The sequence below is a fragment of the Gorilla gorilla genome, chromosome 21 (assembly GCF_029281585.2).
Source record: "Gorilla gorilla gorilla isolate KB3781 chromosome 21, NHGRI_mGorGor1-v2.1_pri, whole genome shotgun sequence".
Classification (NCBI taxonomy): Eukaryota; Metazoa; Chordata; class Mammalia; order Primates; family Hominidae; genus Gorilla; species Gorilla gorilla.
In genome coordinates this window covers 45329579-45346759 of record NC_073245.2, presented here as the reverse complement: position 1 = coordinate 45346759, position 17181 = coordinate 45329579, and the positions used below count along the sequence as shown (strand labels likewise).

Genomic DNA, 17181 nt, shown 5'->3' with positions numbered 1-17181 from the left:
TGAAACTGTTGAAATAGCTGATAAGATGGTGAAAAATGGTGTGTACCAAGCTGGCTAAGACCAACTGGACCAAACATGGAGTTGGATTTGACCTAGGTTTCACCTAGGCCCTCATTATATGATCATTAACATACTAAATTACACACTCACCAGCACCATGACAGTTCCAGGAACATCCATATTTGGTGTAAAAATGAATGGCACCACAGTTCTGAGAAATGTCCACTTTTTTTCAGGAATCTGTATGAACATTCCACCCCTTGATTAAAGAAACCCACAAAGGTAGCAGCCTCAAAGCCCCTCGCATGACTCTCTTAAGTGCACCTGCACTCCCCTTTTTTCGAGTGAGTACTTTTCACTTTGCAATAAATCTCCATACTTTCACTATTTTCTGACTCATCCTTGAATTCCTTCTTGCAATGGTGTCAAGAGCCTGGATGCTGGCTGGAGTCAAGGTCCCATTGGCATTTGGGGACCTCCCCCAGCCCACCGGTAACATCAGGGTTGTATGCCATTGTGATAAGACTGATGAAGTGGCCACTTTGTTGAACCTAGAAAGGCTCTTGTGACCACCTTGACTAACTGTGTATAAGCAGAAGTGACACTACGTGACTTCCAAAACCAGATCACAAAAGTACCATGCAGCTTCCATTTTGCTCCCTTGGGATACCAGTACCCAGTACCCAGAGGGGCCATGTGTAGGTGTCCCAGCTGACAGCCAACATCAACCAGCCGGCAGGTAAGTGAAGAAGACTCCAAATGATTCCAACCCCCTGCTCTCAAATCACCCCGAGTTGTTTGAGTCTTCCCAGCTGAGGACCCCGGACATCTTGGAGCAGAGATAAGCTGTTCTGACCCACAGAATCTGTGAGGAAGCTAAAATTGTGTTTTGGGCTATTAAGTTTTCAGATGGTTTGTTACTCAGGATTAATAGCAGAAACATCTACTAAGTGAAGTCTTTAGGAGGCTGCTCGAGTTTGTTATTTGTCATCTACAAGTGAATTAAGACATTAGCGGAGATACATGGCATATTCTGCCATGAAATCTGCTGCCACACAGGGCTTCCAGGAGCCCACAGCACTTACACACAGACAGCTGGAATCCTGACATTTTAAGGAGCATCTCTGGTCATCAGCGAAACCTCTGTATCATCCCATACTGGTGGAGATGCTCAGTGAGGCTTTCCTTGTGTTTAAATTTAAAACAACCGTTCACTTGGTTTTGTCATTGTCAATGCAGGGTGCAGTGATGGTTTGATCCACTGTCATGAGCAGCAGAATGGAGCAGTGTGGTCTGAGCCCTGGACCATCAGGCTGGGTGTTGAGGCCCCTCTCCTGAGTCAGCAGCACTAATCACATCCTGCTTCACTCCTCTTCTCCAGAATTCCAAGCCTTCCTGACCATCCACCGTCATCTGGGCACTCAGCCCCATGCTGCTCTGCCCAAATTCTCATCTGGCCCAATCCAGTCTCTTCCTCCTTCCCTGGTCTCCCAAATCCTTCCATTTTTTCACTTGACAAGAACACATGAGCATGTCATTTGACTTTTGAGGAATCAGACCCAGTGGAAAATGAAATGGGTTATTTTATTATTTATTTATTTATTTTGAGATGGTGTCTCACACTGTCACCCAGGCTGGAGTAGAGTGGCATGATCTTGGCTCACTGCAACCTTTGCCTCCTGGGTTTAAGCAATTCTCCTGCCTCAGCCTCCCAAGTAGCTGGGATTACAGGGGCATGCCACCATACTTGGCTAATTTTTGTATTTTTAATAGAGACGGGGTTTCACCATGTTGGACAGGCTGGTCTTGAACTCCTGACCTCAGGTGATCCGCCTGGCTTGGTCTCCCAAAGTGCTGGGATTACAGGCATGAGCCACCATGCCTGGCTGAAATGAGTTATTTATAATGCCAAAACTTTTTTTTAAGTTTCAAAAATCCTCTCAAAAACTGAATAGCAGAATAAATCAAACTTGTTAAAGGATGTGGGTATGTTTTAAGATGTCCGACATAAGTTGGTGTGAAGCCTCCTGAGGAAAGGGTGGGAGGGCCCCGTGGAGGGCTTCACTTTCCCTTCTTCAGCAGAGGACTAGGGAGAGGTGGGCTGGGGAATGGGGATGGGAGAAGACCCTGCAGGACTTTGTGGGCAGTGGTGAGGGTCTGGATTTTGCTCTGCACCCATGAAAAGCTCACGGAAGGAAAACCTGGGGAGGGAAGTGATTGGATTTGCAGTTTTAAAAATCCAGCCCTGTTACAGCTGACTGGAGAATAGATGGTACAGAGGTAGGAGATCACCAGGACTTGTTTTCCGAGCACTGGTCATAACTTTGATCATTACCCTCCTAATCAGAGCAGGATTTGGTCAAAAGAGGGTGCAGTGAGGAAGCCAGGGAAAACCAGCAGATGGCCACGAAAGCGACTGTAGTTGCCCTCACTGCATAAGGACACTCCCACCAGGCCATGACAGTTTACAAACGCCATGGCAATGGGCCATGGCAACAACTCAGAAGTTACTTAAATGGTTCCAGAAACTTCCAGCTCTTTTCCCAGAAATTTCCAAATAACCCACCTCTTAACTAGCATATAATTAAAAGTGGGTTGACATACAGCTGCCAAAAGCCCATCCGCTGCTCCTCCGGGCACACTGCCTGTGGGGTAGCCTTGCTCTGCAAGGAGCAGTCCCTCTGCTGCCATGCATTGCTGCTTCAGTAAAAGTTGCTGTCTGACACCACCAGCTCGCCCTTGAATTCTTTCCTGGGAGAAGCCAAGAACCCGCCTGGGATAAGCCCCAATTCTGGGGCTCACCTGCCCTCCATCAGTCAGAGCAGAAGTGGAAGGTGGGGGAGCAGTGGGGAGGCTGGAGCAGTGGCCCAGGGGAGAGATGATGGGAGTGGAACCAGGGTGGTGCAGGGATGGAAACAAATGGATGAATTCATGAGGATTTATAGCAGGTGGTTCTAACACAGTGGAAGGAAAGAGAGGGCAGCCATGACAGGAAAGGAGCAGCCTCCTCCCCAAGCACCACCTTCTAAGTAAGGACTTCCTCCCCTTTAGCCCTTCCCTGGGCAGGCTGGACCGGAAGTCCCACCCTGCTTCTTTCTGAGCCCCTTCCTCCTCCAAGGGGTTAGGGTTTGGCCATTACCAAGGAGACCAGGAGGCACCTAGACCCAGGAAGCTGCGGAGGAAAAGGTGGTGGGCTGTGAAGGCCCCCAGAGGGGTCTCTGATGATGTGTTTCCTCCTCAGAGACGCCTTCCCTGACCACCCAATGGTGCCACCTCCTTTCCCCTTCCCTCCCCAATAGGAGTCCCTGTTTATTCCCTTTATAGCCCCCATGACAATCTCAAATGGCCTCTGTTTATTGATTTACTTGTTATTGTTTACTTAGGCCGTAATTACTTAAAGTCTGTCTCATGGACTAGAACCTAACCTTCATGAGGAAGCCCTGTATCCCTTGTCAAGTGGAGAAATCCCAGTCCCTAAATCATTGCTAGACAGTCAGTGAATGCAAGAATGGATGGATGGTGAAGCCAGAAATCTACTATTGAAGCCGACAACCCAGTAGCTTAGATTCCTGATATTTAAGTAAAAGAAAACAACAGAGACATAAAAAAAAGTCTTTTTAAAAATCACTAGGAGGAAAAAAAATCCTTAATTATGTAAAACGGACTTCAGTATTTCTGCACGCCTTCAAGGCTGGGATCACATAACTCTCCTAAACTGCTCTGAATGTGCCCTATGGCTCTACAGAGAGATGTGGCACTGTCCCTAAGAAGGGCCCCCTGGGCACTGTCTCAGCCAAGAGACATGCCAAGGACCCCTCCTTGTCCTCAGTTTACTTCTGACTAGAGGCAAGGGGTTCCACAAGCTCACACTTTAGGAATTAGTGGACTCTGTTACTAACCACAGTGAGCACATATTGAGCACCTACTGCATGTCAGCCTCAGTGTTAAGTGCCTCAGAAATACCTGATCTTATTTAATATCCTCACACTCATTTTGGAGTATAATAATTATTACTATTATCCATTTTACAGATGGGAAAATTGAGATTCAGAAAGGCTAACGACCTCATCAAGTCACACAACCAAGTGACAGAGTTGGGATTTGAACCTCATCCTCCCTACTTCAAAACTCCTGCACTTTAATGACCTCCTGATGCCAGAGTTGAGAGTAGTGAGGTACGAAAATGTCCTGGTGGCGGGGGACCCTCTCCATAGAATGCTGTGTGGTTGTTTTAATATGAAGAGACAGGTTGCTTCCCCCGCTGTCCCCAGAGGGACCATGCTTCCCGCAGTTGTAGCTACAACTGCCAAGTGCCCGGGCGCAGCCAAAGAGGGAAAAAAACCCAAACCATCCAGACCCTGAGGGAGGGTCCTTCATGGAAACTCATCACAAGTGCTGGGAAAGTGGAGTCTTTTATTGAAAGTGGGAATACTCAACCTGCTGTCAGGATGGGGTCTGAGAGGCCTCCAGCCCCAAGGTGACTCCCCTCCTCCTGGCAGGCTGACCATGGAAGGGAATGTTTGCCAACGGGGTAGTGGCTGGACCCTTTCTCGGGGTTGGGGCAAGGGAGGAAGAGGGTTGGGGGGCCAGGGAGGGACCTGTCATGGAGGCTGAGGGGACTCTGGGCAGGGGACTGTTTCCAGGCCGAGCCTCTGGGACTGGTTCCAGCTTCTTCCAGTTGCAGCAGCATCTCTGCCTCTGTCACTCATGCGCTCAGCACCAAAAGGTCCTTGGATGGCAGAACAGAGTAGCCGGTGATGGGTGGGGTGGCTCTGGCTAGAGCCTTGCTACTCACCTGCCTACGGATCTGGCCGGTCATGTTTCTAGGAAGCAGTAACTCTGAACAGCGGAGATAAAGGGGTCATGCAGGCCCGAGGAGCACCTGGCCAGGTCATTATCTGGCCCTGGGCAGACGACCTTGGGCAAGACACTTCCCATCCCCTTATTCCCCAAAATAAGAGAAGTAGGCCTGAGTCCCTCTTCACAGTCTTCCAAAATCCAGTTTTCATAATTAAAAATTTTTTTGGCCAGGCGTGGTGGCTTACGCCTGTAATCCCAACACTTTGGGAGGCTGAGGCAGGTGGATCACCTGAGGTCAGGAGTTCGAGACCAGCCTGGGCAACATGGTGAAACCACATCTCTACTAAAAATACAAAAATTATCCGGGCATGGTGGCATGTGCCTGTAATTCCAGCTACTTGGGAGGCTGAGGCACAAGAATCACTTAAACCCAGGAGGTGGAGGTTACAGTGAGCCGAGATCACGCCATTGCACTCCAGCTTGGGTGACAAGAGCAAAACTCCCTCTCAAAAAAAAAAAAAATCTTCAACAAAATAAATAATAAAAGTAAGAGATGATAACCCATAGACCAAAAAAAAAAAAAAAAAAAATTCGTGAGTCTCTATCGACAGAAATAAATAATTAAATGGATAAATAAATAAATGGAAGAGAAGGGACAGCTCTTCCTCGGTAGAATTCCAGCTGACACATGTCAAAGGAATTGGAGAAGCAGAATATCACCATTAGGCACACACCACAGTCATAACAATTGCAGACAAAACCGTGAACACTGAATGGCAAAAATTAGTGGGAGAAAGTCTAACGAGAAACAGGATATTTGCATGGTCTCCTGGTACCTCCTCACAAGAGATTGATTAGCTACTAAGGGAAAAATAGTAATTTTACAGTGAAGAAGCACTTAAGCAAGCACTCAAAGTGAACACCTCCAGGAATAAGTCACATGGACATCGGTACCCCCTGAAAGGATGCACTGGGGACTGCGTCACTTCTGTGGTGTTCTTGCCAAAAACACAAAACTTCAATCCAATTGTGAAAAAAGTGTCCATCAAATCCAGGGCATATCGCACAAAATAGGCCAGAGTCATCGGAAATGTCAAGGTTATGAAACACAAGGAAAAGGTGAGGAATTGTCCCACCTTGGAGGACTCTAAAGAGACGTGACAACTGAATGCAAGAGGGGATCCTCGACTGGACCCTGAACCAGACCAAAGGCAATAGAGGGGAAACTGGTGAATACGTCTGCAGATTCTTCACGGTTTTGTACCAATGTTAATTTCTGAGTTTTGATCATGGTACTCTGTTTATGTAAGATGCTAACATTACGGGGAGCTGGGAGAAGGGTATTCTGGAACTGTCTGTACTATGTTTGCAACTTTTCTGTGTACCTAAAATTATTTCAAAATAAAAAGTTAAAATAAATGGCTAGACCTATATAATAATAATAATAATAATAATAGCAGCTGCCATTTACAGGGGGCCTACAGGGTCAAGCCTGGGACTGAGGTTTTCTTTAAACCTTTCAAACCCAATACCCATTACACATTTTATTACAGGCATTTGTGTTATCTCCCTTATTATTCTGGAATAAGGTTCACAGATTCTATAACCTGTGTATACCTATATTTCAAAAACCAGTATAATTCCCTTACCAGAATATAAAGGAGAAAGAAAAGGTAAGTCATTTATAATAAAATAATATGTATTTTGATATGAAAATATGCACACATTCAGGAAAGAAAAATTCATCTCCACCAATTTCAAAAAGGCCCTGGGGGCCAGGGAGGGTGTAGTACAGCCCCACTGAGAGCCATTGGTTTGAGCTTCTTCACATTGTTTTGGTGGAAACTCTAATTCTCACCAGCTGGGTGACCTTGAGCAAGTGGCCTACCCTCTCTGATACTCAAGTCCTTCATCTACTAAGTGAGGGCAAACATCAACCAGGGCTGTTGATGGCCAAGTCCATGAAAGGTCATGTGGTAAGGCCAAGTCCATGAAAGACTATGCATGGGGCACTGAACATCTCAGTAAATAGTAGAGATGATGATGATGATGATGAAGATAAACCTGTGCCAATCCTGTTCGTGTTTCCTAACCCCTTTGTTGAAGTGAATAATAACATTTTATAATAAAATGCTGTATCTCGTTTAATTTCTCACCACAAACTGTATGAGGTGGCCATTATCGTTCCCCATTTTCATATGAGAAAACTGAGGCTCAAAGCAGTGCTGAGGTCCTGCAGGATCTCAAGAGACTGGGCCAGGGCAGGGGACTGTCCCAGAGCCAGCATCTGACCCCTGCCCACACTGCCCATCCAAGGTCATTGTCCACCTCCCTTGACTGACTCCCTAATGTGGGAAGGGAGCTGTTCCCTGGGTCTGAGCCTGTCATGAATGTGAGGGGCAAATGTGAGGGGCAATTTCCTTCGGCAAGGAAATTGTCAATCTGGCGCAAAGGCCCCATTCATTCCATTTCTGGGAATTTGTTCCAAGGAACTAAATCTAGAATCAAGAAACAGTTTATGCATTGAGATGTTCACTGCAGCATCGTTTATTATAGTGATGGTATTTACAATGGTGGACACTTCCAGAAGTGCTTATTATGTGCCAGGCCTGTGCAAGGCACGTTACACACAGAATCCCATTTTCTCCTAAAAGCAGCCCTATGGGTAGGTACTATGATTAGCCCCTTTTTATAGAGGAAATAAATGGAGGCTTGGAGAGGTTACCCAGCTGGAAACTGGCAGAGTTAGGATTTGAACTGGGGTCACTGGGCTCCAAGCCCTCGTTCTTTAACTCCAATGCTCTACTGATTCCCTGAGCAAAGCCATGTTTAAAAATAAAACTTCAGAAAGACTGGAATGAAAAGCAGCAAAATGTTCTCAGGGGGAATTGCTGGATTGTATATATGTCTATATATATATATATATGGACATATATATATGGATGCATACTTTTTTTTAATCTTTTCCATATTTTCCAAATTTCAGATATTGAGCACAGGTGGTTTTTATAGTGGAAACAAGAACCCCTGCATGTGAACTTCAAAGCACCTGCCATGATTATAATTAGCCAATTACTTTGGGAATATTTACCAAAAGGCCATCTCCCCATTGGGCTAAGAGAGCTTTGCAAGGGCCAGGGCTGTCCTTGTTCACTGCTGGATCCCCAGGCCCCTGCACAGTGCCTGGCACACAGTAGGTGCTCAATAAAAGTTGCTCCAATGAACTATGCCACATTCCATTTTGGGCAAGCCCCTTACTGCTGTGACCCTCAGTTCTCACATCTGTAAGATGGCAACAATGACACCTGTGGTGAGGGCTAAATGAGACTGTGAATGGGACAGTGTCTTCAAGGATCCTTAACACCTCTGCTCCTTGTTCCCTCAGCCCCATACTTGGAAGGAAGAGGACCCTGTTTCCTCCCCTTCCCTCTTCTTCTCTTCCACTTCCAAGTTCCTGGCCTGAATGCAGTGGTCAAAGGTGATGAGCAAAGGGCAGGGAGGAAAAGCAGAATGGAGCTCTATCTCCTCTTACCTCCAACACGTCAATGTCTGCATTGCTAAAGTCGATGTTGAGGATTTTGGGGAGAGGGACGCCAGAACCCAGCACAGCTGTAAAATAAAAAACAGTCAGACATGGTCAGTGGTCCAAGAGGTGTTGGTCTCACCAGAAGCCGGCAGTATTTGTAAGAAGATTGGCAATTTCTTTTTTCTTTTTTTGAGACAGAGTCTCGCTCTGTTGCCCAGGCTGGAGTGCAGTGGCACAATCTCGGCTCATTGCAACCTCCACCTCCCAGGTTCAAGTGATTCTCCTGCCTCAGCCTCCCAAGTAGCTGGGATTATAGGCACATGCCAACACGCCTAATTTTTGCTTTTTTTGTTTGTTTGTTTTGTTTTTTGTTTGTTTGTTTTGTTTTTTGTTTTAGTAAAGACAGGGTTTCACTATGTTGGCCAGGCTGATTTTGAATTCCTGACCTCAGATGATCTGCCCCCACCTCGGCCTCCCAAAGTGCTGAGATTACAGATGTGAGCCATGGTGCCCACCCCTGGCAATTTCTTTTTCTTTTCTTTTCCCTTTTCTCTTTTCTCTTCTTTCATTTTCTTTTCTTTCCTTCCTTCCTTCCTTCCTTCTTTCTTTCTTTCATTTTTTTTTTGACTGAGTCTTGCTCTGTTGCCCCAGCTGGAGTGCAGTGGCATGATCTCAGCTCACTGCAACATCCACCTCCTGGGTTCAAATGATTTTCTTGCCTCAGCCTCCTGAGTAACTGGGACTACAGGCGTGCGCCACCACGCCCAGCTAATTTTTGTGTTTTTAGTAGAGATGCGGTTTCACCATATTGGTCAGGCTGGTCTTGAACTCCTGACCTCGTGATCCACCCGCCTTGGCCTCCCAAAGTGTTGGGATTACAGGCTTGAGCTACTGTGCCCAGCCCTGGCAATTTCTTTTATGCCTCTAGGCCTTTGTCCTTGCAGTTCCTCCTGCCTGGTGCACATTCTCTCACCCTAGCATCCCTGGTGAGTTCTGAGCCCTCTCTGAGACTGTTCAGATGTTACCTCCTCTGCGAGGCTTTCTGGACCCCAAACGACTCGAGGCTCCTGCAGCACCCCAATCCCACCACCGAACTGCTCTATTAGAGAAACCATAAAACATTAATTATCTGTTTCTGTATCTGTCACGCCCACCACATTGTGAGTTCCCTGAAGGCAAGAACTGTGTCCCCTTGGGAGGCCAAGGTGGGTGGATCACTTGAGGTCAGGAGTTTGAGACCAGCCTGGCCAACATGGCAAAAACCCATCTCTACTAAAAATACAAAAATTAGCTGGGTGTGGTGGTGCACAGCTGTAATCCCAGGTACTCGGGAGGCTGAGGCAGGGGAGTCTCTTGAACCTGGGAGGCAGAGGTTGCAGTGAGCCGAGATCGTGCCACTGTACTCTAGCCTGGGCCACAGAGTGAGACTCCATCTCAAAAAAAAAAAAAAAAAAAAAAAAGAAAGAAAATTGCTGTGTCCCCAGCATCACCCAGCCCTTCTCCCAGTCATAGAGGAGATGGCAAATGTTTGCCGAGTGAAGTAATGGAAAGTGCACGTGGAGCCCTAGCCATTGACTCTGCCATGGGATGTGCTGTTTGTTTTCAGATTGTCAGAGCCTAAGTAAACCTGCTAATTACTGTTCTAGAAAGAGAGCAGGAAGAGAGAAAAAGAAGTGGGGTAGGAAAGAGTGGATGGGGGAAGTAAATTAAGTGAAATTTAACAGACTTCTCTATTCCAGCAGGACTTTTCAAAAAGCTAAGGACATTGTGAATCTACCCTGCAGGAGTATCTTCAGCACTTCCCAAACTTGCTCGGCCATGGAACGCTTTTTGCAGGGTATTTTGTGGGACTGCTTTACGGAGCTCACTTTGGGGACTATGGACCTAGTCCAAGCTCTCATTTTGAAAATGGTGAATTGCACTTCAGTATGATTAAAAGACTCGCCCCCAAGTTCACACCACTCTTAGTGATTAAGCCAGGCAAGACGCTCAGTCTCTTCCCTCCCAGGTCAGCCCAGCCCAGCCCCTGACCCCATCCTCTCACAGAGAAACCACCACTTTCCCCACCAGTGAGACTCGGCTTCCTCTGGCCACAGGGCCCAGAACAAGGGTTTGTTTGACATCAAGATGGCTCCAACAGAACCACCGCTGGTGTAGCTGATGACATCGGCTGGGATGTGCCAGCCCTCCTTGTCTTCTCATCCAGGAAGCAGGAGTAGGAGAGAGTCTGGGGCCCAGTGGCCCCAGGGCTTGGGCAGTTTCCCAGTCCCAGTATGTGAGTAGCCAATGACCCCCATAGTTCAACAAGCAGCCTTCCCAGTAACATTCCTGAGACGCCCCAGAGAGCAAAGCAAGCTCAGTCTACTCTGTTTATAAAGTTGGGCAAGAAAACCTCCTAACTCGATGTGGTTGCCTAGGGGGGCAGATTCTGGGCTAGGAAGGAGGCTGGGGATGTCGGTAAGAGCAACTTTAGCTGTATCTGCACCAATGGAACTTCTCACAATAAGAATGTATTCCTGTAGTTCCTGTATCATTAAAAATAAATACATGTTTAAATATGAGTCAGGAAAGATCTCAATCATATGGGAAAAAAATGGAGAAAAAGAGTTTAGAAGGAAATATACTCAGATGTTGAGATTCATTGCCTCTGCGAGGTGAGATTTTTTTAAAATTGTTTTATATTTTCTAAAATTTGCACACATACAATGTTAATACATAATCGGAATTTTCATAGATAATCAGAAAAATAAAACAATCAGCCAAACAAGAAAGAAGCAAATAAGGAAGGTGCTGGAACTTTGGGGGCCACATTTGGATTTGGAGGCTTTCACACACTTCAAAGGAAGTGCTCAGAAATACTATTGAGGTAGGATAGATGCACATCCAGCATGCCCAACAAGCCAGTATCCCCCAGTACCCAAGCCACAAGCTCCCAGAGAGGCACAGGCACCCGCTCTCACCGTTCATTGCGGGCATGAATGCCAGGTCAAAAATCTTCTCCACCAGCACTTCCATGAGGCCAATCTGCAGAGGAAGAAGGAGGACAGAGCCTGGGTAGGGGGTTTGCTCAGCTCCAGAGGGCCCCTTGGGTCTGCTCCCCTGGCTCAAGGTGGAGACACAGACCTGCTCTGGGAGAGTCTAGATTCTGGCAGTCAGAACCCCTGGGACCCCAGAATTTCTCACCGGCAGACTTAAGGTGCCCCCCCGTCAACTTGCACATTGTGCAGATGGGCAGACTGAGGCCCAGCATGGGTGGTGGCCCAAGGTCCCTATGAAGCAGGGATTGAGGGAGGCCTAGTTCCTCCCCTGGGAGGCACAGAGCACAGGTTTCAGGGTGGCCTGGCCCCGATGGCACTGTCATGGCATCACAGAAGTCCCAATGGCCCTGGAGCCAACACCCCAGGTTCCCATCCCAGCTCAGCCTCTGTGGGCCTCTGGGCAGGCTCCTTCACCTCTCTAACCCTCAGCTTCCTCAGCTGTAAAATGGGTCAGTGAGCTGAGTTTGCAAGGATGCGGTGAGGATGGTGGGTAGATCATGTAAAACTCCTGGCCTTGAGCCTTTTCATATGTTACCTCCCTTAACTTCTCTAAGCCTTGGTTTCCACATCTGAAAACAGGAGTGAGTAACCCTTGCCTCATAGGGTGGTTATAAAAATCAGACATAAACCCCTATATGTAACATGCCTGATGTTCCAATCTGCAGAGGATGAGCGCGTGGACTCACTTTCCGGCGGTGCCTCTTCCTAGCTCTGTTGCCCTGGGCAAGTCACTTGAGCTTACCTTCCTTATTTGGAAGAATGGGTGTAATAATAATACCCAAATCATAACACGGTGGTAAGGATTAAATGAGAAAACCTCATTAAAAGAGGAAAAAAAGCATAATTCAGTGCCTAGGGCCCATCTCGATAGCTTCATTAATTCATTAATTTTACACTGTCAGCCCCTTTCTTCACTTGGAGTCCAGAGATTTCAGTTCTAGTCCCAACTCTGCCCCAACCAGCTGGGAAGCCTTGGGCAGTTTCTCCCTATAAAATGAAGCTGGCAAGATTGGCTTCACAGGCTGTAGCTTTTTGGGTTAGAAAAGCTATAAAATTAGCAACACAATGAATGGGTTTGACTTTTTCTGCACATGTGGAAATCTCATCCAAGCTTGTCCCAGAAAGCTAGCAGATGCTTAGTTGTCAATTTATAAAAAGCGGAGGTGGGGGGTGGGGAGGAAGGAGTGTTTCTGAAGCCTTAGGTGGGGGTGGGGCACCCAAGAGTGAACAAAGAGATAAAACAGGACCCAACGCTAGAATGTGAGCATCTCAGATTTCTGGACCCTTGGAAAAGCAGAATTCCACAACCCAGGGGCAAGAAGGGAGGTTAGATATGAACTCAAATTGTATTCATTTTACAGATGGGGAAACTGAGGCTCAGAGTGGGTTGATACCGCTCAAGGTCACACAGGAGTCAGTGGGCTCCTAACTCCAGGAGGAAAGTGGTCCTGTAGGACAAGGCTGCCACTGTGCCTCCCCACCCTGAAATGGAGCGATTTGGGCCAAGTGGCCCCCCATGGGGCAGCCAGTTACCATGGGACAGCACCCGAGGCAGAGTAGAAGGAGCTGTGAGTCTGTCCTCTGCCCCTCACTTGCCTTGTGGGCCTCAGTTTCTACATCTGTCCATCTGCAAAATGAGGGCTGATAGTGTTGACGGGAGCACTTTGGAATTCACAAACTCCCCATGCCCAGCCAGCCTCACAGGAACACCATTCCCGGAAGACCCGTCCGGGGCTCCTTCCCAGAAGATCTTGCCTTGGGAACTAAGCGTGGTACTTACATCAAAGTTGCCCACGTTTGAGGTTCTGAGGTTGAGGCTGGTCCTGTAGATGAAGAAAACAGCCTGTGAGAAGCAGGGATTGCCTGAAAATCATAACGCTCTTGCATTGCAACAAATTGTGAGAAGCCCCTCCACTATCCTCACGATCACTCTCCACCTGCAGGGATTTAATAAGAACAATGCTGGCTTTCACATGCTGAGCACTAACTACACGTCGGACACCATGCTGAGGGCTTCATGCACCACACAGAGAAGGCTCAAATCATAGTTTTGCCACCTACTAGCTTTGTGACCTTACTCAAGGTACTTTACCTTTCTATGCCTCAGTTTCTTCATCTGCAAAGTGGGTGGCTGCTAGGACTAAAGGGGATATTCCCGTAAAGCGCTGCTCCAGAGCCCTGCCATAGGTGCATGAGTGATCACCATCACCTCGTGTAATCCTTCCAGCCATCCAGTGGAGCAGGCTCCAGGGTAATTTACTGCAGCCACAGAGCCAGGGAGGGATAGCCCAGACCTCACACCCTGAACCTGCACTCTCACTGTTGTGCTGTTCTGAGATGGGAGGCTGAGGCCAGGGTTTGAGGTCTCGCTCTGCTCTATAAGGGCCTCTGTCTTGCTGCACCTGAATCTCAATACAGCTGACAGTCCTACCCGAGAGAGGCCAGACCGGGCTTGCCCGTGGGGCGGAAATCGTTCGGGGCTGTTCAGAAGCATCAGCTCGGTGTCCAGCAGGAGGGAAATAAAGGTACCTTCTAAGGAAACAAGACTCTCCGCTTGGGACATGTTTTCTTCCTTCCTGACTTCCTTACCCAGCCTCTCTCCTTCTCAGGCACCGCACCCCACAGTATCCGTGCCCTTTTCCTCTCTGCGAAGCTTGCCCATGCTGCTCTCCCTGCAGGAAATACCCAGCTCTTGCCCAGCTGGCCCCTACTCCTTATCCAGGCCGCAGGCTGAATCTTGCCTCCTTGGGAACTCCTGGATGTCTCTGATGTGCACTATATTAATCACGAGTAACTGCCATTGGTGGGCTTAAGAAATATTGGTTGTAAAAGAAAAGCTTACAATGATCTAGTCACATGCTAAAAATTTTACCTATTACCTCATTTAATCTTGAAATGGAAATAATGATAGTACTTATTTCCATAGGCTTATATCAAGAATTAAAGGAAGGCCGGGTGCAGTGGCTCATGCCCATAATCCCAGAACTTTGGGAGGCCGAGGCGGGCAGATCACTTGAGCCCAGGAGTTCAAGACCAGGCTGGGCAACATGGCGAAACCCCGTCTCTACTAGAAATATAAAAATTAGTCGGGCGTGGTGGTGCATGCCTGTAATCTCAGCTACTTGGGAGGCTGAGGAAGGAGGATCGCTTGAGCTGGGGAGGTCAAGGCTGCAGTGAGCCGCGACTGTACTCTAGCCTGGGCAACAGAGTGAGCTCCTGGCTCAAAAGAAAAGAAAAAGAAATAATTAAATGGAGACACACCTAGGACTTAGCCAAATACCTGGCACACAGAAAGCATCCAATGAATAATAATTATTCTTTTTATGAATCTTACAAGGTAGTGACTATTATCCCCGTTTTCAGATGAGAAAACTGAGGCTCAGAGTGAAGTTGGTTGGCCAATATCACACAGTCAGTCAGTGGTCACATCAGGATTTGAACCCATATTGCTTGGCTCCAAAGCGCATGATTGTACCCATCCAATGCAGCAGGTCACACGAACCTGGGTTGGCTCACAGCCCCTCTATGTACTTGCTGGGTGGCCCTGGGTAAGTAAATCCACTGTTTCCAGCCCTAGTTTTCTCCCTACAAAGGGAGAATAATAGCCCTGACTTCCACTGGGACCATCAGAGGGGAGAAACAAGATAATACGTACACTTCAAGTACATAGAGCAGAGCCTGGTACGTCATCATCACCAGCATCCTCCTCCTCCTCGTCCTCCTCCTCATCATCATCATTGTTACTTAGAGACAGGGTCTTGCTCTGTTGCCCAGGCTGGAGTGCAGTGGCACAATCATAGCTCACCACAACCTCAAGCTCCTGGGGTCCTGCCTCAGCCTCCTGAGTAGCTGGGATTACAGGCACATGATACCAAGCCCGGCTAATTTTTTCTAGGACTACAGGTGTGTACCTACGCCCAGCTAATTTTTCTATTTTTGTAGAGATGGTGTCTTGCTATGTTTCTCAGTCTGGTCTCAAACTCCTGGCCTCAATCAGTCCTCCAGCCTCGGCCTCCCAAAGCACTGAGACTACAGGCATGGGCTACTGTGCCCACACCCCAGCATCATTATTATTACTGACTGTTGATTTTGGCAGTGGTTTCTTTCTAAGTTCACGGCTTCACCCACCTTGCCTGGCTTGTGACAGTGGTAATGGCAGGCATGAGCCATCGTCACCTTTGCAGCCCCTTGGGTTTACCCAGCCCTGATGGCCACACAGGAGACCTCTACCCACTCCCTGGTGGCTCCTCCATGAGCAGCACCAGCACCATCAGGACCCCAAGGCAGCATAGCCCCTTACTTCTCCAGCTTGGCATCAATCATGAGCTTATCTCCTTCTGTGGAAAATGAGGCCAAGAGTTCTGTGTCCTGGAGGGAAAGGAAAGGAGAAAGACGTCACTGCCATCATGTCTTGGCCAGTGCTTGCCAAGGGCTCATTGTGTGCCCAGTGCTAGCTAGGGCTTCGTTAACCCTGAGCATGATGGCAGGTTGTTCCCCGAGGCCTGGGTCAGACCTCCTTTTATAAGCATGAGACTCCTGGTTAACACTCACCATGTAATGGATTTGCACCACCTCTGGAGGGAAGGAGTTCGGAATAATAAGTTGCCAACATTAACTATCGTTTGCAAGTGAGTCACAGTAAGGGCTGAGTGAACACTTCTCAGTAAGGCAACAGTCACAGGATCCCCATGATTTATAGAGGGTGTTTACCAGGTGTCTCTGCAATGCCTCGGAGTGGATGGGGAGTGGCTCATAGCCTATGAAACTCACTTTAGATGACGAGATTGGGCATTGCCACTGCCAATCATAACTGTCCCATCCCCCAGGAGAGGATATAAAAGGCCCAGGCTCATCTCTCCCTCTCCAAGTAGAGGCCTTTTTGTAGGAAAATCCCTTCTTCCTTCCCTGCCTCCCACCCAAAATAAATTGAATTTAAAAGTCGGCTTTATGAAAAAACAGTAAGCTCCTGAGAAATTCAGGTGATGTTAGTAGATAACAATGACCACGATGACTGGCCTGATGAAGAACTGGGGGCTCTGGGTGCACGTGCCAGGGGTGTAAGCTGGTGTGGGAAATGGTGTTTGGACTGAGGACTGAAGGGTATGTAGGACTTGGCCAGATGAAAAGAGGGTGGGAGAGTAATCCAGGCAGTGGGGAGGGCATGGGCAAAGTCCCGGAGGCAGGGAAGAGGTTGGCATTAGAGAGGTAGAGAGGAGGCCAGAGAGCAAGGAGGTAAAAGTGTTCGTGAGGCTGCAGTGAAAAGGGACCAAGCCAGGCAGAGCTGTGCGCTGGGGAGGAGTCAGGGCTGCATCCCTGGGACAGCAGGAGTCACTGCAGGGTGCTGGGCTGGCTCACACAAACCTCTGGGCTGCTGATGGAAAATCTCCACACAGTAGAGGCTGATTGATGGAGGACAGATTGGGACAGCCATTCCCACTCGTGGGCTAGAATCGACCCTTTAATCTATCATCTTATAAGGCCCACACAAGAACCCCCACACTCTGTGGCTTGGCATGCTCCAGCCTAGAGCACCTGATTCCCAACTAGAAGTGGCTTATTTGGTCTCAAGCTTTGGGAGTAGGAGGGACTAGCAGGAAGACAGCAGATGGGACCAGAGTCCCAAGTGTCTGAGTCCAAAGCCTGAAGCCTTAATCATGGAGGGAGAAATGGCATTTAACACAGCTTAACACATTCCTGTGACCAATGTTTACTGAGCATCTACTATGTGCTGGGCCCTAAGCTAGACTGTAGCCTAGGGTCTCACCACAGAGTGAGACTCCATCTCAAAGAAAAAAAAAAAAAAAGGAAGTAAGGGAG

General features: G+C 47.9%; 1 protein-coding gene across 2 annotated transcripts in view; it reads right to left on the bottom strand.

Annotated features, from left to right (window-relative positions):
• Nucleotides 1-4393: 4393 nt before the first annotated feature.
• Nucleotides 4394-17181, bottom strand: part of LOC101127754 (BPI fold-containing family B member 3) — a 58103-nt gene continuing 45315 nt past the window's right edge. For both annotated transcript variants that reach the window (XM_004061996.5, XM_063702408.1), the window contains 5 exons: nucleotides 15665-15732; nucleotides 13145-13187; nucleotides 11287-11350; nucleotides 8333-8409; nucleotides 4394-4729 (listed from right to left, as the gene is read on the bottom strand). In XM_004061996.5, coding sequence (XP_004062044.5) covers nucleotides 4706-4729; nucleotides 8333-8409; nucleotides 11287-11350; nucleotides 13145-13187; nucleotides 15665-15732 — 276 coding nt within the window. In that variant the 3' untranslated portion in view covers nucleotides 4394-4705. The remainder of the gene's footprint in view (nucleotides 4730-8332; nucleotides 8410-11286; nucleotides 11351-13144; nucleotides 13188-15664; nucleotides 15733-17181) is intronic.